Source organism: Homalodisca vitripennis, chromosome 4, assembly GCF_021130785.1.
Source record: "Homalodisca vitripennis isolate AUS2020 chromosome 4, UT_GWSS_2.1, whole genome shotgun sequence".
NCBI lineage: Eukaryota > Metazoa > Arthropoda > Insecta > Hemiptera > Cicadellidae > Homalodisca > Homalodisca vitripennis.
This window is the reverse complement of record NC_060210.1, coordinates 154,240,770-154,267,870: the sequence shown is the minus strand read 5'-3', so window position 1 is coordinate 154,267,870 and position 27,101 is coordinate 154,240,770. Positions and strand designations below refer to the sequence as shown.

Genomic DNA, 27,101 nt, shown 5'->3' with positions numbered 1-27,101 from the left:
ATTGTAGTGGGAAAGCCAACTCAAGTAGATACAATGGTATCTAAATCATGAAGTACTTCATAAGTGGACAGAAAAGATACAACAGCAACCATGCGCAACCGAGCTCCTGAGATTGTAATTTGGTAAGCCCCATGTTGTAATTTGTTCTACAAATATAGTTTAACTTAATTTATTTTTATTTTATAGTAATAGAGTACAAATTTGAACCAAATTTTAGTATAAGTCTAGTAATTTTTAATATTCACAACATGTTGACATTTTGGCAGAACTTTTATCAACAAAATTCAGATTTTATTTTCTAATGGTATTTTTTAAGGGAAAATTAAATGTACGGCAGCTAATATGTTCCTACATACAATTGAACTTAGATGGACATTTTTCGTAGTATTTATTGTGGTTTTTGTGATTTTTTTGGCTATTTATTCATATGTAGGTTATTATTTTTACTACCAAAATAGTCTTGGAGCACAAAAATACTTTGAAATGTAATTTACAGCAATTTTATGAACAAAAAAGACATTTTTAAAAGATTGTAACTACCGCGTATTTATTGTTAGATTAGATACAGATCAGTTATAATTCATGAATTAAGTTAGTCCCCCTAATTTAACATGGTTTCCTATTTATTTTCATAATATTCTTTTGTTTTTGTAATTTTGTTATTAAGTTCATTATATTTATATCTTTGTAAAAATGTTATTTTTAGATTTACAGTATGATAGTTTCATGCTATGTGAGATAACCATTTTTAATTATCACTCTGCAAAATTATTGTCTTTTATCAGTTAAAGTACACGATTTTCATGAAGGCCTATTTCCACTGTGCAGTAAGTAAACCATACTTTTAAACTTACAGGTTATTTTTTACAAAATGAATGTGTTTATTCATCTGTTCTATTATGTTATCTTAAGAAGAATGTCTTAACAGTTTCTATGAAGATTGTGAAGAAACTACCACATATTTCATATATTCAGCTTTATTTAAGAAGGTGTCAACTTTATCTGCCATGTCAGTCGGCCTTGAACATAACTGTAATTTTTTTCAATAGATAACATCTTTAAAAATATATGCAAGAATAAACTATGTTCAAATCAGTTATAGTTCTCCATGCGCACAATTTCTCGAACATGATATTTGTCATCTTCGATGTTTTTATAAACTTCAAAAACATGTTTATTCAACTTGAGTACTGCCACTTTTATTATTGCATCCTCTATGCCCTTTTGAGCTTTAAAAGAATTAAAGTTTGTGGTTTCTAAAACAAAACATATAATTTAATGTTCATATGTTGTTCTAAGAATGGCATGTAAAAGTCTATGGAAAACACAGGTCTTTATCCGAAGAGCAACAGAAAGAAATAGCATTGGGAGCTTTTACCAATAGTACTGACAATTACAGAAAGGAGAATTTACTCTTCACCAAACTTTTGACTGTACCTCATTTATACTCATACAATTTTTCTCCTAATTACATGCTGCTTTTATTTTTAATTTTAAAGTACAGTTAATTTTGTATTTTTCAAAAAGTTAATACACAGATAGGTTTATAAAATGGATGTGTTATTTCTAAATTGTTAACTTCTTTAAATTTTACTCTGACACAAATATTAAGAGTGTTAATGTTTGTAGTTGACTTTTGTTCTCTTGAATCAAATTAACATTTTAAGAGATATAATACAAAGCGTTTCTAAGGATTCTAAAAATCTTACATTAAATAATGTGTGTAAAAACTTAACACAGAAAGGATCATCATGTGATGACTGTGTTATGATTTGTAGCCAACTGACATGCATATCTTCTTCTTTACATATAAATATTACATTGCAAGATGTAAGTTGATTAGGGAGTATGTATACGTATTTGTAAAAAGATGAACATGTATGAGTTTACAAACCAAACTGACATTCTATTTGTCTTACATTTTTTAAAAATTTTATTCCTGTAATCAAATAGTTTGATATTTTACGTTATAGTAACATATATGTGTCCATTTTTATCATATGCCAATTTTTGTTTTCTTAATAAAAAAATATTTCAAAATATTTGGAGTTTGTGCAAATCATTTACACATTTATAGTTAGACATCTTGCATAAACAAGAATAAGGGAGTGTGTAAGTCAGACATCCGTCATAATCTGAATAGTGCCATGGGAGACAGCAGTGTCCTTTTCAATCGATTTTATAAGTTTAAGGGTTATTTTAATAAATTATATATAAATTAATTACTGAATTATGTGGATAGAATATGGTTGTAATTTTAAATACATTGAGGTATGTAGTTGTAAATTAGAACTAAGCTTATTGATATTCTTTTATTTTTATTTATTTTTTATAAAATTAAATAAAAATAGTTTAGAATTATAACTTTTAAAATTTTGTAATATTCAGGTATTGTGACACAATTCATTGTATGGAATGTGCAATATGAATAAAGATATTTTGACTTGAGTGATAATTAGATTTAACTGGATTGTATCTATCACTAATCTCCATTTTACATTTAGTATATATACAAATTTAATTTTAAATTATTTCTGTAGTTAGTTTTCATAATACTGGCTTACCTCATTAGTGTTCAGATGATTGAATTTTACCATTGTGTTGAAGCTCTCTTGTAACTGACTTCTCTAAGACAATAAGAGTACCGTAAACAACAGTGTTTGTATTACGCTGAGTATTGTGATATTGATCTGTTATCTGGATACCTTTGTAGTCCCAAGCAATGCCATTCTCTCTCCATAATACTGGCTTACCTCATTAGTGTTCAGATGATTGAATTTTACCATTGTGTTGAAGCTCTCTTGTAACTGACTTCTCTAAGACAATAAGAGTACCGTAAACAACAGTGTTTGTATTACGCCGAGTATTGTGATATTGATCTGTTATCTGGATACCTTTGTAGTCCCAAGCAATGCCATTCTCTCTCCATAATACTGGCTTACCTCATTAGTGTTCAGATGATTGAATTTTACCATTGTGTTGAAGCTCTCTTGTAACTGACTTCTCTAAGACAATAAGAGTACCGTAAACAACAGTGTTTGTATTACGCCGAGTATTGTGATATTGATCTGTTATCTGGATACCTTTGTAGTCCCAAGCAATGCCATTCTCTCTCCATAATGACAATTAATTTCATTATTAATTCAATCACACATTATAGTAATGAATTATTAAAACTTTCACTGTGTAGTACTTAGAGCTTCCATTGTGAAAAGTACTGTATTATCATTTATATTATGAGTGTTATAAAGAAAGACAAAATATCTTTTAGGAGGTCAAAAATAACATTGTTTCATGCACGATCTTCATGGTAAGTCCATTTTTTTAGTATTTTACAGTGAAGTGAAGCTTAGGGTAGTAAACATTTCTTCTACACTCATTACCTAAATTGACATATATTAGGTTTATTATGTGGTTTATTATGTAGTCACAATATAACAAATCTTTTAAGAATCAAAAATAATTTGTTATTGAGAAATTCTTAAAAATCAGGTTTTATTTAATGATATTAAATGCCTCAATATTCACATTGAGGTTTCTGAAGCTAAATGAGAAACTCTATTTAACAAATATCTCAAGCGTAACCCCTATTTTCATGATGATTTTAACTTGCTTCATCTTTTTACAACGTTTAGTTAGTCCAACCTGAACCTCATACTTCTCTTTATTCTTAATGATTGTCTCTCACCTGTAGGGATTAATGTTAAATACTCTAGCATGATCTAATTTCTTCTTTTTAAATTTTAATGTCAAAAACGTATTACACTTTTTACTTAAATTCAACTTAAGATTTTTTTTCTTAAGGTTTGTCCATCATTACACATTTCAACAATTAATAAAAAGAACTTTCAATTGTCAATCGGATCGGGGCACAATATCAACACCACATCTGAGACAACTCTGACTTAGGAAAGAAGATAAGATAAACAGGTGTAATTGTTCGCTGTGTTATAAATGGGGTTGTAAAAGTGAGAAACTAATTACCTAGACATTACATTTGTTATGTAGAGGTTTAATACAGTAAATATTCATTGTATAGAGATTTTATTTTCTCCCATCAATTGTAAAAAATTCATTATATCAAAATTACAAACCATAGTAATTTGTAACACAGTGACATTTTTAACAGCATTTATATGTAAGTTTGAAGGATATTAAATAAATAGTTTGATCAGTAAATTATCTCAGTACTTTTAATGAAAACTTAAATGTATTTGTAAAAATGCATTAACTTAACGTTAATGCTGACCAGAACTGTTATCAATTAGATACTGAATATAACAATAATTGTTTTATTTTGAGGTATTCAATTTTCTCTAGACATGAACTATGCTGCAACAACAAGGAATGCTTCTGGTGATTGATGTGAATGTTAAGTTCAGTTCCTTTTCTCTTTCTGCTTAGTGCAGCATCTGAAATCTGATAATGTCACAGACTTGAGTTCTGGAATCTGGAGTCCATATCTGTTTCAAGAGATAAAAGAAGCTCAAAATGAACTTTTAGCTTCATTTCAGCATCAAAGACACCTAGATTACAAAATTAAGTTTAATCTGTATGACCAGGTGCAAAGGAGCTAAACTCAATATTCGCATTGAATCAATCCTTCCACCTATGTTATGTGTGATTATTGGTATTGAAAGGTTGCTCTCTGTCCATATGGAAAATGTAACTCACCATTTATGATATGGTCAGAGATATGTTATCTTATAAAATAACAAATCTCGAGCCTCATTAGTAATAATACGTTCAATGTGTTTTGTGTTATCTCTAAAAGCCTATAACATCACTGATTATAACTGTATGTTCATTGTATCTTCTGTCATGTTGTAAAAATTACTGGTACAGTAAGTACACTTAAAGCTTTTTTGTCACCTTATTGGAGCTGTACTATCACTAATAGCAGTATTATCAGAGCTTCTTGTTCATTTCCTGAAATTGTAATGTCACTGATAAGTTTCTATTGTTACCTGGGAAAGCCATGTTATCAATAATGGAATGCCACAGGGACCTCATCAAATGCAGGTCATCGTATATCTTATTTGTATCTGATATTGCTTTACTGTTATCAAATAATCTGGGAATCTAGTTCATAAATGTTTCCCTCAAATTCCCTTTGTCAAACGAAATTCCAAAATCCAATGACATCACAGCATGAATGCTAACAAAGAAGAAAAATGTAGCAAACAATTGCTCAAATGTTTTTTATATTGAATACATACATTCAGGTGAATTCACAAGTCCACATAGTTTATGTTCTACACACTCCACTAAGGATGAGTCTCAAGTTGAGGTTAGTGGCAATGTATCTTTTTGAAGTCAAACTTGTACTTATTAATCTTCAATCAATAAAAAAACAAATTAAACCTATTGGACATTTTCAATCGTACTATTTTATGTGATATACTGTGTGTCAATGAACATTGGTGTACCCAGGGTGAAATAGGATTATATGTACCTGATGGATATTTTCTAGCTGCTAGCTATTGTAGACATTCTCCCTACGGGGGATCTGCAATTTTTGTAAGATACTCTTTTTCAATATCCATTTGAGGTGGTAAATATTGACATTTACTGTGAGTGCAAAATATTTGAAGCAGCCATGATTGTATCCAATGCTGTCGGTCTGATCATTTTAACTGTATATCGTACCCCCAGATTCCGCAATTGACATTTTTAATGATAGATTATCTGAACTTTTGGACTTTATAACTAGTAACCCTAAATTCTGTAAGTTTGAAGATCGTTATCGCAGGTGACATAAACATTGATCCTAGAGTAAATAGTTCACAAACTATAAAGTTCATCAATATGCTTAAGTCTTATGATTGCTTTTTGTTTTGAATTTTCAACCCACTCGTGCGGAAGCGTGCTTGGATAATTTCATCTCCAATCTCCATCCAGCTACTTATACTTGTAAAACTGTCCAACCTCACCTCTCCGATCACCTTGGCCTGCTGTTGAATTTCGAACTTCCAGTTACAAGTCCACAACCCCGTAATGCGGGTGAAAAAAATAACCTTACAACTATAGACTTTTAAATGATGTAAATATTAATAGATTGAAGTATAGGTTAAGTAATATTAACTGGCCATATATTTTCTCAGTAGCTAATGATCTTGAAAGTGCCTGTTATTCTTTTCTACAGTCTCTGTCATTGAGCCTTGATGAATGTTGCCCTCTAGTTACTAAAACTATTTCTAGGCCTAGGCGTGCCAAAAACTGGTATATACCCCTTTCTTAGGAAAAACTTAGGCTATTGCTAGATTTAAGCCATCAAAAAAAGCAAAAAATGATCCTAGCCTGTTACAAAATCATACGAGAATCAAGAAGTTTTATAAAGAACAGATTGATATTGCAAAAAGGAATGCCAATGATAAATACATACTAGAATCTCGTAACCCTTGCAAAGCGGCTTGGAATGTCATCAATGCTGAAACTGGGCGTAGTTTAAAAAACAATTGTCAGTCTAAACTTCCCTTTTCTGCCGATGACTTCAATAACCATTTTGTCAATATATGTAATAATGTAAATAGTAGTAATGATAATGTAAATACAGCTAGTGCCATAGAGATATTAAAATCAACCATCAAGAGTCCTCAGGTATTGCCTTTTAAGTGGAGTTATGTTAACCCTGTTGATATTCATAACACTGTATGTAGGCTAAGTAACTCTAAGTCTGAAGATGTCTTTGGATTATCCAATTTTTTGTTTTAAAGAAAGTTACAAAGGAAATTTTGTATCCCTTGACAATTCTTATTAATTGGATGCTCAGTGTTGGTGTTTATCTAGATGTTTAAAAAAACGACTGTAACTGTGCCGATATACAAATAAGGCGATAAATTAAATGTTAATAACTACCGACCATTGCTTTGGTGCCTGTTGTGTCCAAGATAATCGAAAGCATTGTTTAAATTCCAGGTTGAACATTATTGTTGAGCAGAATTGCTTACTCTCATCGGAGCAATTTGGTTTTAGACAAAACCTCTCCACTGTCAAGGCTGTAGAAAACATGGTCTCCTATATTTATTAATGGTTTTGAAAACAAAGAAGAGATATGCACTTTATTGTTGGACCTTAGTAAAGCTTTTGACATTGTACCTCACTCAGAACTCATTGAAAAGCTTAAACCATTATGGACTCGGAGATGTTGAACTATCTCTTTTTAGTTCTTACTTGTCTGATAGGTAACCAGTTTGTCAAACTAAGTGGCCAGAACTCTGATCTCAAGAGAGTGACTAGGGGGGTTCCCCAGGGCTCTGTCCTGGGCCCCTTTTTGTTCGTCGTCTTCATTAATGACCTCCCCAAAATTTCTACCAAACAAGAGTATCTTATATGCTGACGACACTACTTTGATGTGTTCTAGTAAACTTCCTGAGCTTAATCTTGTTATGATGGACTATTATGAAAGAGAGATCCTACCTTTGGTTTACTGCAAATAGTCTAAGAGTTAATGAGGATAAGTCAGAGGAAATAATATTCAACCTAGGTGTCAACTCTGTAAATAAGTCTGTTAAGTTACTAGGTCTCCATCTTGACTCAAGACTTACAATGGAGAGCACATACTGATGCCTTGTGTGCTCGTCTATGTAGAGTTATCTTTTTACTTAAGAAACTTAAATTTTGTACTAGTTGTAATTTAGTTTTAAAGGCTTATTTTGCTCTTTTTCACTCTCACCTTCTGTATGGCACCCTTCTCTGGAGTGGATCTAGTGGTGCTAAAGAGGTTTTCTTGTGCCAAAAGAGGGCTGTGCGTACAATTTTTAATATTAGCTATAGTGACACCTGTAAACCATATTTTATAGAGTATGATATACTTACGCTTCCTTCAATTTTTATCTTACAAATTTTTATCATATGTAAAAGAAAACTTAGAATTATTTAATTTAAGAAGCTCAGTCCACAATTCATTATACTAGAAACCAACATTCTATTGATCAGACGTTTGCTAGACTATCTAAAACACACGGTGCATATCTTTATTTAGGCGTAAAACTCTTTAATAAGTTACCATTGGTTGTAAGAGACATTTCATGTAAAAATTTTAAGAATTCAATGACTAAATGGTTAAAAGAAAAAGCTTTTTATTCTGTAGAAGAATTTTATTCCTGTAGTATAAGTGATTGCATTTTCATGTAAATTTTGCTATGTTGATTTTTATGTGCCATGTGATTTATAAACTGTTTTGTTGTAGGCTATTTTAATTTTAACTTAATTTTTAAACTTAAATTTTAATTTTTAATTTATTTATGTGCTCCTATATGTTGGTCATATTTATATATTTATTTAGGCCTACTAGTGCTATTCTGACGTTGTCAATACATTGTTATGTGGGATGACAATAAAGATTCTTGATTCTTGATTCTTGAATCATGTTGATAAGTTAATATTTCACACTATTTCAAAATATTAGCTTACAAGAGTGAGCGTATGTTCAGTAGGTAGATTGCCATCAATTATCAAAATGAGATATTTATACCAGGTATATAGCGGTCTATTACCAGAAAGAGGGTTTAATGAAGTTGAACTGAGATGAGTTGAAGCATCTGTCCTTCACAGCTCTCTATTGAGGCAGTATTAGGCTTTCAACTGGAAGAGTGATGAGTTAATGAGAAATAACCACTGTCTGAGATGGACGCATCATTAGGGTTACAAGGGTTACATCGAAATTTTATTCTATCACAAAACTAGAATTACAAAAATGTTCTGTTTTTTTTTTTTTTTTTTTTTAAGTGATTATGTAGTAAACATCTATAATTGATGTGAAACAGAACATACATCTTTTCAAATCTAATAGTGATTACCACAGTTATGAAACTAGAAATAGGCAGGAACTAAGAAATGATTTAGTATCCTACAGTACAACACAAAATAGCTTTAAATATACTCCCATTAAGTTATATAATCATCTGCCATTATACTTTAAAAATCTACCATCGAAAAGTTTTAAATGCTGTATTAAAAGATTGTTAACAGACAATATTTTTTATAGTGTTGATGAATTTTATGCTATAATTAGTTAATGATTATTTTATTGTATTTTTGACTCTGCCTGTACAATTATGTAATGATTGTTTTCTTGGCAATAAAGAAATGAATGAATAAAGAAATGAATGAATTGATTTCCTTAAAGGCCAGTGTTAGTTTAATTTTATATGAAAATGTTATATATATATATTATTTATTATTTTATTATTCAATGTGGAGTCCTCCTGACTAAACTGTTTATTCTAGCCTGGTGGTGCTGTTGTCAGTGGCTATCATCTATGCCATCACCCAACTGCTCCACTGGCTCGTCGGAGACGATGAGCCAGTACCTGAAAGCTTCAAAGCCAGTTGGCTCTTCTCCCTGTCACTCAACATTCTTGGTTATGCCACCATCCTGCTACCTGGTGTCATCATTTACAAATATGTCAAAGCCAGTAAATACTTGGATCGAGCAGGTACCCACCATTCAACTGTATTATACTGTAGTCTACTAGTTGTTATCTATTTGTTCATTGACCTAAACAATGCTAGAATGGCCAATAGAGATAATGACAATTGACAATGTTAATTTATTGTTTGACAAGTTATGATAGATATAAATTAACTTTGATCAGCCTTAAATTTATATGTTCACCGTGGTGTAGTAATCCACCATGAACTTGGATACAGTGTTTAATATTTTGTAACAAACTGAGGTATTTCATTCTATGTGGATCAATTTTCAGTTGCAAACATACTCTTTTTACTCACAACCCATTTTTAGCATTTTATTAACGTTTCTGGTAATCACCAGAAGTAACTACCTAAATTATATATTTTATTATTATGCAATTTATCTGTTGTTGTAATCTAAATTTCTTGATAAGAAACATCTTATCAAGAAATTTAGATTACAACAACAGATAAAAACAATATTTTCTATTTGTAAGTATTTTTAAAATTATGATTAGTTATATTGTACTAGGGTCATTTTAAAAGTAAGAATCATTTGCGCATTGTGTCAGTGCATCCGGTCATGGATGTCTGTTCAAGGTCAGCCGCTCTTTGGTTAGTTCCCCACTTGCCGCAATTTTGATTTAATCTCTGCCTGTATTGGTTGTGTGCTTATACTGCTTTGTTTGTCACCATGTCAATCATTAATCCCACCGGTTGTGAAGTGTGCTCAGTAATTTGGTTTTTAAAGGCAAAAAAAGTTCATCCTACGTAAATTCACTGGCGGCTTGTTGATGTATATAGGTGAGAAGGTGTAAAGAATGATGGAAGTTTTCAAAATAGTGTAGGCTTATTATTGAAGGAAGGACAAATGTTCATTATGAAGTATGACCTGGACAGCCTACTGTCATGAACTCTAGTTGACACAAAAAGTTGATGAGGAAAATGCCAAAACAGGTGTTTCACTATTGATGAACTTCATCAGAAATTTCCACAAGTTTCAAAGTCTGTAGTTTATGATATTGTTACTAATAAACTTTGTTACAAAAAATGTGTACCAAAAATATTAACAGAAGAACATAAAGCAAAATGTATGACACATTCTTTGTCCCTTTTGGAGCACTATCACAAGGATAGTGATGAGGTCTTAAGTCACATTGTGATGGGTGATTAGACGTGGGTTGCGAAATACACTCCAGAGACTAAACGTCAATCCAGTAAATGGCATCACCCAAACTGCCCACAGTCTTTTTGTGACCGGAAAGGTATACTTTGGATAGACTTTCTGTCGCTAGGAAAGGCAATAAATGCAGAGATATACAGCAAAATGTTATTAAAGCTTAAGTGCGTCTTTCAAAACCACGACAAGGCTTGCTCTCTAGCAGCGTCGTTCTACTTGACTAAAATGCTCGGCCTCACACCGCAGTAAGAACACAGAAACAGCTGGACGAGTTTTCTTGGGAATTACTGGATCATCCACCAAACAGCCCTGACTTAGCACTATCAGACTTTCATCTTTTTTCTATCACACTTTCATAATTTTTTCAAAATTCAAGGAATTTCTTAGTAGGAAGGGCTTGGAAAATGATGACATGTTAAAAAAAAACAGTTGCAGTGATAACTGGTTGAACGGCCAGGCAGCAGAGTCCCTTGAGGATGGGATCCAAAACGTGGTGCCACAACTTGAAAAATGTTTAAATGTTCATGGTGACTATGTATAGAAGTGAATAAATGTTCATAATTTAGTTTGTGATACAATTTAAGTTCATAAAGTTTCCCTTGATCCATTATAAAACAGTTCTTACTTAAAAAATGACCCTCATAATTACAGTTCAAAGATGTTTTCCAATCGTGATGAGATCATGTTTCGCTGGAACTGACAAAGACCTACTGCTGGGCACTGATAATCCCCCATTCACTCTAGTGTCATTATTAGTTATAATGTAATTACAGTTCAGAGATTTTTTCCAATCATAGCGAGGTAATGTTATGCTGGGTAAGACAAAGATGTGCTGCTGGACATTGATTTCACCCCCTCACCTCACTCCTCTAGTGTCATTATTAGTTATAATGTAATTACAGTTCCAGGATGTTTCCCAATTGTGGTGAGGTCATGTTTCGCTGGGACTGACAAAGACGTACTGCTGGGCACTGATGTCCCTTCCACTCCCTCCTCTAGTGCCGTCCGAACTCTCAAGCAAGATGCGTTATTACTTATAATTTGCTTTGTCGGTCTTCAAGGTTCCTATTTAACTTGGGGCTTGCTACAAGAAAAAGTCATGACTCAGGTTAGTATAGTTGTATTTTTATTTTGTCTTGTTACAACATACATGGCTTGTATGATTGTAACACAAAAACTTGTATAACATAATGAATGAGCAATAAGGACATAGAGGTATCTTCCCTAACAACTTAAGTATCTAGAAGCTGTTCAGGCAGTGTTTTGTGTCTTATAGTTCCATTCAAACTATTCTTTTTATCTTATTGTGCATTGCACTATTTTTGGTCTTATTATTTTTCGTGTGCTAGTAAATAAATAATGGATTAAACATCCAGCAATGGAAATAGTATGTTCTGATTCTAAATAAATACCTACAAAGATTTATCAATTATCAATAAATAAAATAAAATAAACTAAATGATAAGAAAAAATAAATCCTTTTTTAATAATTACTTTTCTTATCATGTTTGTATTTTCATTTTTTTACGATGCTAGATATAAAATACAACTTTTTTATGTTGTGTACTTTCTGCATAATTGGTTTTACTATATAAAACTCAGTGAGTTGTAAGTAATGAAATTAATATTTAATAATTGATTATTAAAATTTATGATATCAAAATGTTTAAAATATTGTTAAAAATAAATGTTTCCTCCCAAATTAAAAAAATATTGAAAGAAAGAATCAAATGTCTTTCATATAATACTTCTAACAATCAGTTTGTTTCTTAATTTGTGTTTCATAGGTAATCATTGAGGAAGTGTACATTCACAGAGGAAGAGATATGTTTTTCAATTTAATTGCACCATGAACAATGTCATTGTTCAATTCAATGATCACCTTATAAACTGAGCCAGTATTGATACAGTTGTGCATACATGCGCTTTCTAGATATCTATATTGTCAAGGTTAATACTATTGTTTGAATCAAATTAATTGGAAGGTCATATTGCATCATCCATCTTAGTATTACTCAACACACAGTTTCCATATAGAAACACACACTCCTTTCTAGAAACAGTTATGCACTTTACACTTAAAAGAAACTATAGACAAAGTTTCCTAAATATGTGTGTTGAATTAAAACTGTATTAAAAAATTATCAAATGTTTTAATATTTTGCTGTAGCTCTATTAGGTCTGGTTAAAAAGTAACTAAACTGATTTTCTAGCCAGACAACAGTGCCTCAAGGTCAAACGCATTTGACATTCAACTAACAGTGGGACGATCCTTGATGAGGGACCACCATGGAATTTAATGTAGGCTATGTAGAAATGAAGTTTCACCCAACTTCCAGACCCATAGGTCAATTCAATATTGGGGAATTCCCCTGAGTGTTAGGATTCGTTAACCCTCGACCAAACCCTTATCAGCCCAGGTAATAAGGTGAGAATAACACACTTGGGTATTAATACCGTATTAATTCACCACTAGGCTGTTACAGATGCCACATACACACCCCCTCCCCCCATGGTGGTGGTGTGCATGTTGTACGGGTGTATACATTGCACAGATGGATTTTTGTGTGGTAGAGGGTACAATACAATACATCTTTAACAGTTTTAATTTTTGTATTCATTTTAGGCCAATAAACAAAATAGATTGAAACACAATGTTATCTTATAGTAATAAGTAAATTCCTTAACTTTTTTTTACATTTTACTATAATTTACTTGCTACAATACAAGAGCTGTTCAGAAAGTAGCTTTCGCTTCCAATGTATCATGAGAAATAGAGAGAGGGAGGGGATTGTTTAAATGAGTAGTACCCCTCAAGCAGCAGTGGTGCACAATACACAATGTACTGCAAAATGTGAAGTACATTTCATTTTATGATCTTTGCTAATGATACTTGGGGAAATTTGTGATGTTTAGGACTGAATGTGGAAGTAATATGTTGTGGCGATATTCATTTAAGAATAGAAAAAAATATGTTACTTATGACAACAGAAGTGTTAATATTTAGTTATTCATTTGTAATTCATCTACTGTACTAGTACTTAGTACTATTAATGCACAATGTAAGTTTAGTGTTTTCATTTTATTTTCATCACATTCACTAGTAGCTACTGTGCTCGGCATTACCTGGATAAAATAAATTCTTGGAAAATGTTTTCAAACATCTATGGCCTGGGTAGAGCTGCTCCCTGTGCTAGCAGCTAGTGGAGCTACATGAAACAACTCAGTCCATGGAATCGAATGGGCAATTGATACGCTCGTAGCATGAAGACTAGCTTTGCTTGTCTGTTCGAATTATTTAACACCCAAAGTTTCATAGCGATCAAAGAAATATTATTGGTAATGCATCAAGGAGAAATGCATACATTAATTTGTTTTATATATAAAGATTGGGGTAACTGGGTACTTGCCAGGGTACTGGATCCACTTGAACCCAGTCACCCCCAACCCCATGCCCTAGTTAACCAATTTTTATATAAATTCTTGGGGTAACTTGAATACCCCTGTTATAAAAACAACAACAAAATTTAGAGTGATGACAACCATATTTATAGATCAGTCTTAATTTTTATTCTAAAGTAGTTAGTTAATAGTTTGAAAATACTCACCACATAACTGTTAAAAACATCAAATCTCACTTTGGCAGACCATAGTAATAGAAAATTTCTTCGCAGAAATTTCACGTTAGCTCAAACAAACAAAATGGCTCCAGTTGTGGTTAAGACTGTTGTTCAAGAAAGAAGGAGGGGAGCAGTAGGTGTACCAACCTGATAAACTTTAAATTCCCACAAATAAGAGTATGAACTACCCATACCCCAGTTACCCCCTGGACCTAGTTTTCCCTGAGCCCCTTACTAGCAAGTTCAAGCACAAAAATCTGTATTACTCAGCCATGTATGGCTTACTGTACATTCTTAATACTAACAGAACCACTTGTATTTCCCTCATATCTTCTTCCCCGTTGGTATCCTAGTGAATATTCTTGTATCTTCGCTTTATGTTTACAGCTGTATGGACGTGAGAGTCTGTAATATTCACATTATAATATCTTCCACAGACTTACTAATCCTATGTATGGCAGTCCAACCAGTGTTTGATAGAGCCACAATATTGCAATTACAAATATACCACCTTGAGTGTTGTGGTAACTTTGGATTACATGAGTGCCACCCCCATGTCCAGCACTTACATCTAAGTGTAGCCTTCATCTCAATGAGCACATTGTTGCTGTGAAGCTGTTGAAATTAACAACTTGAAAATATCAATGTTGAAGTTATGAAATTTGGACTCAATCTCTCTCTCTCTCTTTTTAAATCTAACCATCGAGCATTGAAATTAGCTAGTAAACTACTTCTGCTGATACTTGGTGTTGCCCATGACTATCATGAGCTATGAAGTTTAAGTTTAAGCTCAGTTATTGTTTTTTTTTTTTTTCAACGTAGTTTCTCTATACACTAATGCACTTGGTCCAGCTATGTTCAAATGCCTTGATTCCATCTCAAAAATAAGATTCTTCCATGCCTGCAAAATACCTGTGAACTTTGGCTGTCAGTTCTCTGTTCATGATAAAATGTTGAGTTCAGGAAGAGATGAGAAGTCTGATAAAAGCAAATAAGGTGGATGTGGCAAAAAAATTGTTATTTGGTAACTTGTATTTGTGCCGATATAAACATACGTATTTACACTGTATGGGGGCACCCATTCAGTCTTGAAAAGTGACTGTTCCTAGCCATACCTGGCGTTTTTTTTATATCTTTGGGTGAAAGAGGTAGATAATCCGTCAGGAAAGATCCTTTCACTTTCCAGAAAACTGATGTCATCACTTTTCCATCTGACTGTATTACCTTTGCTGTGTCTGGTGGTGGTGGTGATAAATCAACATGTTTACATTGCTTTGACTGTTACATTTTCTTTGGGATATAATACTGGTCTCAATTTCCATCTGTGTTTGTAAACCAGTACATAAATCTGGTTGATTGCTCTGAAAGTGAACTAATGAATATTGACATTCTGTAGTGATTCTGAGAACTTTTCAAACCTCCCTCGTACAACAGTTACTATATCATAACCTAACTGATGATTTACCACAGGAGTACATAAACTCAGCAGGCCAGAGTGGACACTTCAAGGACTCACAGTTTCTGGTGTTCGTGAATCGTATCCTGGCATTCGCCCTGGCAGGTGTGTACATCACTGTGACTCGACAGCCTCGTCACACCATGCCGCTCTACAAGTACATCTACTGCTCCTTTTCCAACATCATGAGTTCCTGGTGCCAATATGAAGCCCTCAAGTTTGTCAGTTTTCCTACACAGGTCAGTCAACAGTCAAATTTGTAATCTGCATATCTAGCTAGCTGTCTCAAATAATCATTCAGGGTTAACCACTAGCAGCCTCTAAATCTTTAAATTGTTTTCTATAATAGTTTTACTGTTGGAAAAACAAGAAAAATGCACACCACCAAAAAAACAGTCTTTACAATTGTTTGAACAATATTAGAAAGGGTAGTGATGTTATATTTTTAGTAGAAGCATAAGTTTTGTCATCAATACTACAAAAGTAAGAAAAACTCCCAAAAGATAGTACTTTGTTGTTATGCAATTGGTGTAATCTTATGTTATGTTACTACTTGCTTATAGCTATCATTACATGTACTTTCTTTTATATGTATTCTCTACATTTCACTTCAGAAATAGTAAAATACATTATTATAACTATTATTTTTTTATTATTATAAAAAAAATAATAATAAAAAGGTTAAGTGTTAGAGAGGGCTTCTTAGCCCTAACTTCGCCTGGTAAAATAAGACATTCTTTATTTTTTTTTTTTTTTTATTATTATTATTATTATACCAACTCACAACTATGTAATGGTTGCTGAAAAGTATGAAGCATATTTTTTTTAAGTACCGTTTTTATATATTAATAACAAGTAAACTTTTAATAACAAATTTATTTTACACATAACTTAACAATGGTAGGAAGGGTTGATTCAATGCAAATCTTGAGTTCAGCTCCAATTCACCTTCCTCTTAGTGTGGCTCCTGGAATCTGTTGTTATGTTGGTGTGAAAGAGATACAAAAAAGATGGCGACAAAGAAGCTCAAAACAAATTTTACATCGCTTCGACATCAAAGACACCTAGACTACAAAATACAAAACTATAGTTTAGTCTAGGTGGAGGTATTCTCATTGTCTCATCAGGTGCATAATTTTTTTTTTTTTTTTTTTTTTTTTTAAGGAGAAGCCGATCCCCTTTTAGGCCTTATTCTGCCCGTCCTCATGGGCCACTGGCCTGTGCGAGGATCTTATCAAACAGAATAAGGGGGAGAGTCGATACAGTACAAGGTCAATGGTACTGATAAAAAGTGCAAGGGTCACAGACAGGATTCGAACCTGCGCTATCTCTAACTCAGACTCAAAGTCCGACGTCTTAGACCGCTCGGCCATCGGCACTCCCAGATTGAGTTCAATGCAAATGTTGAGTTCACTTTCTCTTAGCGCAGAAGTTGTAAACTTTCTGCATTCTTGTAGTCATTTTTTAAAGTTCTTACTCATTTTCCTGCTATTCCCTCACTCATAAATATTTGTCTGCACACTCTTCTGACAGTGAATACCAATTTTTTTCATGCCTAATGCTAAGATAATAAATAACAGTATGTATTTCGTAGTTGGCATTATTCTTAATTCTTAATTTTAAATACAAGGAATTTTATATACACATAAACAGATATAAACATAATTTATTCAGTTTTACTGTAACTGTGTATGTGGCTCATTTGTGAACAGATGAAGGTAGTCCTTATGCAATCGCAGGACACCGCTACTTCACATCAATACTTACTTAAAAAGTATGCCTCCTGTATGTTATCTTCTGTTTTTGCAATCTGTATACTGACCGAAACTATAACCTAGTTTCATTTGTATTATCAGATAGTTGTTCTAGATTCCATTATATTCTAATTTTAATTCATGCTTTACTGACTAATTTTTGTATGTGCAGGTGCTATCCAAAGCCTCAAAGATCATTCCTGTTATGATAATGGGGAAAATAGTTTCCAGAGAGAAATATGAATACTATGAGTACGTCACTGCTGGATTTATTTCTTTGGGAATGGCATTCTTTCTTTTTGGGAGTTCTGACAATCAGAGAGGTAGGCTACAGTGTTAGATTATTAGTTATGTCTTGAAAATTTTCAAATCTTAATTGTAAGGAGTAGATGTAACCCCTTAACCATCAAAATTTTCTGATGTATCTTTATGTCATATCTTAAGAGAAGTGATGTGGCTTAAAATAAACAATTACAAATTGGCAAAAGAGAAAAAAGGGAAAACTTACTTATAAACAAAATAAATAATATTTACCTTTTTAAATTATCCCACATAAAAAAAACTTTGAAACGGAAACAAAGATTGGCCCGCACACTTTTCCATACTGCAAACACACACACACACACATATTTCTTACACATTTATTTTATACATTTCTTAGCAATAGTTAAACTTATTTGTTAAAAAAAACTGAATAAAAAATAGGCTAAAAAGTTTCTTACAAACAAGAGGATATAAACAACTATATTTCCTTGTAAAAGGGCTGTTTTCAAATGTACATCAGACTTAAATTGTGGTAAGTTTCCAGTAAATTATATTTTACAAATATTTTACAACAAAATAATACAAGTTTGTCCAAAGTAGTGGATGTATTGGTCTATTGTGGCAGTAGGTGGAACTACAGCCGCCATCTTGGCATCAAAACATTCCTTCACTTAGTACACATAAAGTTTTACCCCTTGTACTTTGCTCTGTGCATGGACATGTCTAAATTGCTCAAGCCACCCCCCTCCCCCGAAATTTTAAAATACAGATGTTGAAATTGCACCCAAAAGTTAGTCTTAAGCTATAACACAATTATGAGGATTCATGAAGATTCTTGAGTCCCTGTTTTTGGAGGGTATTTTATACCTTCTAAACCACCCAATGTGTCATCCCCCACTGAAATTATTTTCTAAATACGCCACTGGCTCTATGCAATGTGTTAAAATGTGCACTACAATAGGATTCCAGCTACTTGTCAGGTGTGTTTTATTGACAAAAAAACCACAAACCAACTAAAATGTATTTGTAATTGTGTGGTATGTATGTAAAAGAATAATAAGTGAAATTACAAGTGAGGCACTGGTACACTGATTTCAAAAATAGTCATACCAATGTTCATGATAAGTACCTCAGTTAGCCTTGTAACTGTTAAACTAGCTATGAAAATCAACAAAATTCATGAACTAATGTTTCATGATTGCTAAATAATGTGAAACATTTTCCCAAATTTCATGGAATTTTAGTGCGTGAAATTGTGACAGAAAATCTTGGTACTTTGTTTAAAGGTTATTTTTGACGATGGAAGGATTGTGAAGGAAACAGGATTTTTCCGGACATTTGCCATCGTTCAGTGAAACAAGAAAACAGTAACACTACGTTTCGAGATCTGCAATCTGATCTCTTCTTCAGGTAAAGAACTAACCTAATACATAATTACAAACTAAGTTAAAATAAACAAATCTTACTAAAGCGTTGTGGCACGCCTAAGTCTGGAATCACAACCTACATGTTGTTGTCAACTTCACTAACACTAAAGACATGCACTTAATACAAAACTATACAAAACACTAATCATTAAAAGTAAACTACGGAATACAGGTCACAATGCGTCTTCACTCGTCTACTGACCACCTACGACCAGTCAGTAGTTTACTTTTAATGATTAGTGTTTTGTATAGTTTTTGTATTAAGTGCATGTCTTTAGTGTTAGTGAAGTTGACAACAACATGTAGGTTGTGATTCCAGACTTAGGCGTGTTAGTAAGTAAGATTTGTTTAGTAACTTAGTTTGTGTATTTTAACTTAGTTTGTAATTAGGTATTAGTTAGTTTCTTTACCTGAAGAAGAGATCAGATTGCAGATCTCGAAACGTAGTAGTGTTACTGTTTTCTTGTTTCACTGAACGAACGATGGCAAATGTCCGGAAAAAATCCTGTTTCCTTCACAAATCTTGGTAGATACAAATTTTGGCTAGGTGGGTAAAGATCCTAAACAAAGACCACAAAATGCAGAGATTGGCTGTAGCACTGACCATTTTCAAAGACTACTGTAAGAATGGTAACAAAGTTATCGATTGTATCACAATTAGAAACAAGACTTGGATGAAAGATGTGAAACAGAAAGATAGTCGATGGAATGGTTTCTTACAAAGAACTATGTTTATATGTAAACAGTGGTTAAAACCGCAGATGGTAGATTTTTACAGAAATGTGTTGAAAATATTGATAGTCATTATGTAGAAAAATTGCACTAACTGTTATTCATAGTGCTGCATAGGTTGGTTCATAAACTTATGTTATAACTAATTATATAATATTGTCTATGTTTACGGTTACAGAAACAGTGACAACTTTCTCGGGAATGATTCTGCTGGGAGCGTACATAGTGTTTGACAGCTTCACATCAAATTGGCAGAGTGCGCTGTTCAAACAGTATTCCATGAGCTCAGTCCAGATGATGTGTGGTGTGAACCTCTTCTCTTGCGTCTTCACCGCTACTTCGCTTGCACAACAGAGTGGCTTCATTCACTCCTTGCAGTTCATGTCTAAGGTCACAATCGAACTAGATTTCACAGACCTAAGCTATTGTATTTTACATTGAAAATTATAAAAATTGGATCATTTATTTATTATTACTGCACTTATAACTTTGTATGAGATAGTTTGCTAAAAGCAGGGAGTTGTATCAAAATAAGTTGGCATTTTTATTACATTTGCCTAACTTTACTCCATGTAATATTTTTTGTTAATTACTATTTGATATTCTATACTAGACTTTCAGTTCACGTTTTGTAATGTTGCAGCTTCTGCAAAACATAGGTTTATGCAGCTATAGACAGAACATGGTTTTAAATGAGACCATTCATCTTACCTGTATACAGAAATTATTAAATCTATAATTCCTGATTTAACAAATGGTTTCCAGCCCATTTCTTTGTGCGAGTTTTCAGTTTTAATTGTGATTATAGTAGACAAATGCGTTTATCATGAGTACATTAAATTCATGTGTACAAATTGCATATACAATACAAACAGAATTGATAGTTGTAGTTGATTGAAAGTTAATGTATTGTACATTCCTTAGTAATATCACCTACTCTGTCAAATGTTTTAAATTATAAACATTTCCAATTTCAAATCATTAAATCGTCACATTTTCCTAAATATTACTGTATGCACCACAATAGTGAATAATACCTTAGCCCCATGTAAAATGAAGTTTTTTTAACACTTTCACTGCCAACAACATCATTTGACGTTGTGCATGGAATTTTCTTAGAGATTCAAGAAAAATGTTGACATCCTTGTTTGTTTTTTTTACTCAAATAACAACTAAGTAAAATAGTAATAAAAACTGTTATTATGCGCTTTCATAACTAAAAAGCGATCAGGCAAGGTTGCAAGAAGAGACACTTCCTATCAGTGTAGCGAGTACAAAATTGCCATGTGCAAAGAACCATGTTTCAAGACTTTCCACAATAAAAGAAATTAAAAAATATAAGTAGATAAAAAGTAATATTTACAATGTTTGGCTATAGTGACAGCAATGACAATGTTGAATACAGCAAATATTATTATTTGCTGTCTAGTACTTGAGAAATATATTTATGTTATAGACCAGCACATGGTGATGATTTTTTTGTCAACTTTTTATTTTTTTTAAAACATTATTATGTTAATTTTAAAACAAGACTTTCTGTTTGAAAATATTTATGCATGAGCATTTATGCGGAAAGAGGAAAAACTTATATTTAAAAAAAATGTAAGTCCTATGGTTTTCTTATAATTGGTTAACAAATTATATTTATTGAAGTGAAAACTTCTTTAGGCACGTTGAGCGTTTTGGTAGAGGGTAAAATCCTCGGTTCGCGTCACCGACATGCTAATGATACTAACCTTGCATGAAAAAGTCAGTCTCGCTGTGTTTTTTAACCGTAGACTTGGCCGCGGACTACTAACCTGCATGAAAAAGTCAGTCTCGCTGTGTTAAAACTGTCCCGGCGGAGTATGAAAACAGACTGCGAAAATCAGTGACCTTTACGGCTTCCTCTCGCGATTTAAAAGTGAAGCCAATGTCGTACAATTCTGTAAGATGCGTCAAATTAAAGCTCTTAATATTGGCAATCTATTGGTTACATTTTTAAATATTAAAAAAAGTTCGAAATAATTTTGATTATTGTTTACATTTTACATAGCGTTTACAATGACAAGAAAAAAGTAGTAAGCGAGGATTTTTTTTTATTTTTTGGTCAGACAAAATTTGTCAGCGAGAAAGTTGTGTGAAAATAGATGAATATTTTTTTTGTAATTTATCATTTTTTTATTGGAAGTTTAGTTTAGCCTGTAGTAGCGTATGAAGTGATGAGTGAACGTTTCTGTCGGAACTGTAGTTGTTTAGAAATCATTAAAACGGGTGGCAGTGTGAAAAAGTTTTAAAATTAGGGGGCGGCAGTGAAAGTGTTAAGATGTTCTGATTTCAGAAATCTTGTCAAGGATAGCATCTGGTATAATAATTTATCTTGGCAAACGTATAGCTACATTAATCATTGCAAATGAAATTGTTCATTATCTTGCTGCTGTACTGCATGCTACGATTCACAAAAGCACGCTCCACAATTTGACCTCCTCTATTTGACAACCTGAAGAGCAGATCCAGAACCACCAGCTCCATACACCAGGTCTCACTTCCACAATTGTATCACCTTGCCACTTTTTGAACTTAGATCCATTAGTAAACCAAGCTCTGCTGTGGAAAGGATTTGCTTCCCACAAATGAACACCCTTAGGAACACTACCCTGGATGATTTCTCAAAAAAATCTTTTTGAACCATGTGATCAAAAATTATGTGCAAACAGTCATCTTCTTGGACCACTATGATAATTCTAGTGTCCACTGCTGCAATCAGAAACCAATCAGTATCTAGTTGACAATAAGCACTAATTCTGGCTTTCGCACAACACAGACTGCAATATACAAGAGAGCAGTACAAATACAGCCCTTAGAAAAGCTCTAGTGATAGCCGGGCAGCCATCCATTGGGTGCTGGCTATCACTCCTTTAACTTCTATGGTAGAAAAGTTCTACCAGACAAGCTTGGAATATAAGCCTCAACATAGAGACAACCATTTGTCCATGTGGTTAGTGAGCTACTTGCAAGAATAACCTTGCTCAGCAGTCACCCACCCAAGAAGGCGTCATTCTCATTATTCCTTCAGATTGGATATGTCAGTGATTATAACCACTGTGACTTTACCTTACATAAAAGATATTTGAGATATTTCATTTAAATATTTTACTAGCCCAAGTGAAACATTGTTTAATTTTTTAATGAACAGAATAAGTATACCATGTTCATTTGGTAGTATCGTTTAAAGTGGCAACTTTAATAACTGAGTGTAGTCCTGTCATGCCATAGAACATAGGTATCTTTTTTATGGTTATTTATTGATTAAACTGAATATCTTGTCATTTCATGTTTCAGTTCCCCATGTTCACTGTGGATTGTATACTGCTGTCCATTAGTTCTGCAGCTGGCCAGCTGTTTATATTTTACACTATTGCTACTTTTGGACCTGTGGTGTTTGTTATCATCATGACTATTCGTCAGGTATGTTCTTTTTATATACTGCACTAGTAAATATTTTCTGTCTGTCCAATGAATTTTTGTTAAATTTGTACAACCAACTATATTTTTTTCTCTTTGAATGAATGGGAAAGAATGGCTGACACATTAGCATGGTCAAGTTCAGTCACTCGTTTTAACTTGTTCTCTCTCAAGTGAATGGGACGTAGTTCAATTTAAAAGATAGTACCAAAATGTTTTCTGAAATACAATTGTGTTACTATGAAAGGCCTGAGACATATGAAGAGTTTTTTGCACTAGATTTACCAATCGTTAGACATGCTTAAAGTAATCCTCTCCAGCATCAATACTCTATTGAAGTCGGAGTTTCTGTTGGTTAAAAGCACTCAGCTACTCAATTTTTGGAATGAATTCCATCATCAATCTGGAGAAAAGCAACAACCACATATACATGTTTAGTTAGATTGAGGTACAACTAAAATTGACTTTAGCTGTACCTCACATATAAAAATTAATTAAACAAAAACTCATATAGTGTAAATGTGTGTTTCTTGTATGTTTTTCCTCTCTTTCAGTCTTTAAAAACATATTTTTCACTAATCTATTTCGATGTAAATTCAAAATTTTAGTAATTACATTTTAAATTAATATAATTCTATATTATTATAGTTTTATTATAGTATTATAGTAATGCTTTATGAATTTTTATTTTTTAGATATTTTTTATTATAACTATTCAAAACCAAAAATGTTTAAAAGTTAGTAAATTTTAAAGTTGTCATGTAAAGATCATATTAAATGAACCTAAAGTGATTAATAAGTAAAGCACATCCAACTTATTAGTAGTTTAACATACTTGTCTGCAATTTTCTTAATGGTCCTGTTTAGTTTTAATTTAACCCTTTTAGTGCTACATTGTCTACGTCGTAGACGCTGCGTTTATGTCTAAAAGTGCTAGCGTCTACGTCATAGACGCAGCGTATATTTATATGTATTGGTTCAGTTTATGCAAGTTGCTGGCTGCAAACGATGACAGTTCATCCAAAAGCCATAGAGTAACGATATTTGTATATTTTATTGCCGACGACCAGCTGTTTATACGTCTTCGACGTGAAATAAAAAGAAGGTCAGTTCGGATGTTTCCGTTGCGAGCGCACTGACTCTGTGCTTTGTTTACTCTGTTTTATCTGATTTTATCTATTAAATTGTGTTATAATTGTGAAGTACTACTTCATTAGTATTCCAAATCATTGCATTACTTCATTTTTCATTTGTGTTTTCCATGTGTATTATAATTTACTAAGTTACAAACTATGTCTAATAAGAACCTTGCGGGTTATGATGAGTTACTTCCCTTTTTTATAGTTTTATTACTGAATAAAACAATTATTTAGGTAAAAAAAAGTGTTAACTGTGCTTGAATTTCTTCTTTTATAGATAATGCTAAAGTTAATAAAGTATTTATGCTAATAATAGTAAGTGTATTACATTTCTCTTGAGCGTTTATTACATGTAGGGCAAAATTTGGTGCGGACAACATATTATATTTTTCATCCACACTCCTTATTTGTTGTGTAAAAATAAAATAAAATATATGGAATTGGTTTAGTTTTAGTTGCTCTTTCCGATGGTAGCATCAGAAAAATAATATAAAATTGTTTACATACTAAAATTGTATGCCAAAGTAAAAAGAAAATTATAAAAAAATTGACATTACAAAGAAAATTTTTTATAACAATCCAAATATGTACAAATGTACTTTTTTGTATTTATTTCTGTTTATTGGTTATTTATCTTTAATAAAACAAAAAAAGTAACAAGATATGACCTGAAATAAGGAATTTATTAAAACTCTGCATTTATGCCCTAAAATGCTTAGCACTCTTGGGTATGGCAATGCGCCAGACCCCTTAGCACTAAAAGGGTTAAATATTTAACTCTTTTTTAGTTGCACACAGATTCATGCACTGGGAAAAGTTCACTGTGCTATTTTAAGAGTTGTCAGTCTGCACTGTCCTTTAGTCTAGATTACTTGTAGAACCTTCAACACTACAGTTGGTGGAAATGTACTAATAGCAGGCTGTATTCAGGCCATCTTGAGTTTTATTTACCTCACAAGAATAATGTTAAACTTCAAACATTTTTATACTCTTACTTTTGGTCTTAGTTTTATGAGACATATCTCATTTTTACTTGTAAGGGTTCTATTTTTTTATGGTATATTAACCCTAGAACTGTTAATCGACATAATTATGCCGGTTAATGCCGCTTTTGTGGTGTTAACCGTCAAAAGTTTGTCGATCAAACATTCCCTCGTATAATTACTTTTTATAATATACTCCGGTAACGTATCGATATAATTCATGCACCATTGGATTCGGGAAGAAAAATGCTAAGGAACACATGAGTTTTATTCCTCTTTGTATTATGGTTATGACGTAGCAAGCTTGTTATTTTGAACGTAAAAGAAAACGCGACGCCGTTTGTTGTGACCGCCATATTGCCGCTGCCGTTCTGTATCACTTTTAGTGCCGAGCTGTGGATATTTGTAAGTTTTAATAGTTTTACGCGTGTTTTAGTGTCGTATTTAATGTGTAGTGTGTTGTTTGATGTCGTAGTAGTGTAAACGTATATATTTTAGAATAAATCAATTTCTATTTACTGAAATATGTTTGAGAAATTACCGGCTTTGTGTAGGCTATGGCAAAATGACTTTGCTAAAATTCATTTCACATAGTTTGTTATTGTTTTCACTTACTAAACGTTATTTATAGCACTCTTTTAGCTCTGAAGTAACTATTTATTTTTGGTAAATAGATAGTTTTCACAATAATATATATATTGCCTGTAATTTCTTTGGTTATATATAATAACTGTTTGGGTTATTCTATATTTTTTCAATATCTTTAGTTATATTTATATTTTTCTAACTACATAATATTTCCTATTACTTATAAACCATAAATTTATAAATTTTTATATAGTACAAGCTTTAGAAACTATTTTATATTTTGCTGAATGAAAATTTTTCGCAAAATTTTTGAATAATGGCAAAATTTAACTTTTTTACTTTTCAAAAAATAATTTATGGTAATTATTTCATTACTACTGTATATTCTATTTCATTCTAAGTAATAAAATATGCAAAATAACATGTATTCATAGATAAATGTATTAGCAAAACTTGTTTTACCAAAGTCTTACGTGTACACCCGATTTTCAGAATTTATACGCATCGCTGCTTTTTGTTCTATAGCTTTATGATGCTTTCATAAATGTGTATAATGTTTATGTTTTTCTGAAACTAGATACAATTTGACACAGAATGGCTATCTCACTTATAAATATTTCTCACTATAACTTCATTTGCTAGGTATGGTCCCCCCCAAATTTAAGAAATATTTTTCGTAAATTTTATATTTGATTAAAAAAAGTGTTTATTAGAAAATTTTTGATGGTTAATTTTACAATATAGTGCAATTCTACGTTTAATTCTGAACACAAAAATATATACTCTTATTTATATATTGCTTTTATTTTATATTTTTAATAATTTTTTTAAAAAAAACCTTGCGTGAAGCTCCAAAACAGCCCGACACTACAGGATGAAATGACCGCCAGTTTTTGTTAATTATTTTATATTTTAATTATGTTATTAACTCCGTTTATAGGGTTATCTATATATATTAATGTAATAAGAAGTAACTAAGACCCTTTTAAAAATGTTTTTATTGACATACACGTGTTTCAGTTTTTAACCATCTTCAGTGTACATTAACCTCTAAATAAATAAATAATAAACAATTAAATATACACATGTGGACCATT

At 32.2% G+C, this 27,101-nt stretch overlaps 1 protein-coding gene across 4 annotated transcripts in view; it reads left to right on the top strand.

The window, feature by feature from the left end:
* LOC124360357 (adenosine 3'-phospho 5'-phosphosulfate transporter 1) overlaps positions 1-27,101 on the top strand; it is a 47,263-nt gene that overhangs the window by 12,000 nt on the left and 8,162 nt on the right. For 3 of the 4 annotated variants that reach the window (XM_046813912.1, XM_046813913.1, XM_046813914.1), the window contains exons 2-8: positions 8-122; positions 9,232-9,440; positions 11,500-11,705; positions 15,688-15,912; positions 17,600-17,750; positions 20,029-20,240; positions 23,172-23,297. In XM_046813912.1, the coding sequence (XP_046669868.1) occupies positions 91-122; positions 9,232-9,440; positions 11,500-11,705; positions 15,688-15,912; positions 17,600-17,750; positions 20,029-20,240; positions 23,172-23,297 (1,161 nt within the window). In that variant the 5' untranslated portion in view covers positions 8-90. Of the gene's footprint in view, positions 1-7; positions 123-3,160; positions 3,311-9,231; positions 9,441-11,499; positions 11,706-15,687; positions 15,913-17,599; positions 17,751-20,028; positions 20,241-23,171; positions 23,298-27,101 lie in introns of those variants that run through there. The other variant, XM_046813911.1, reaches the window with a different exon arrangement.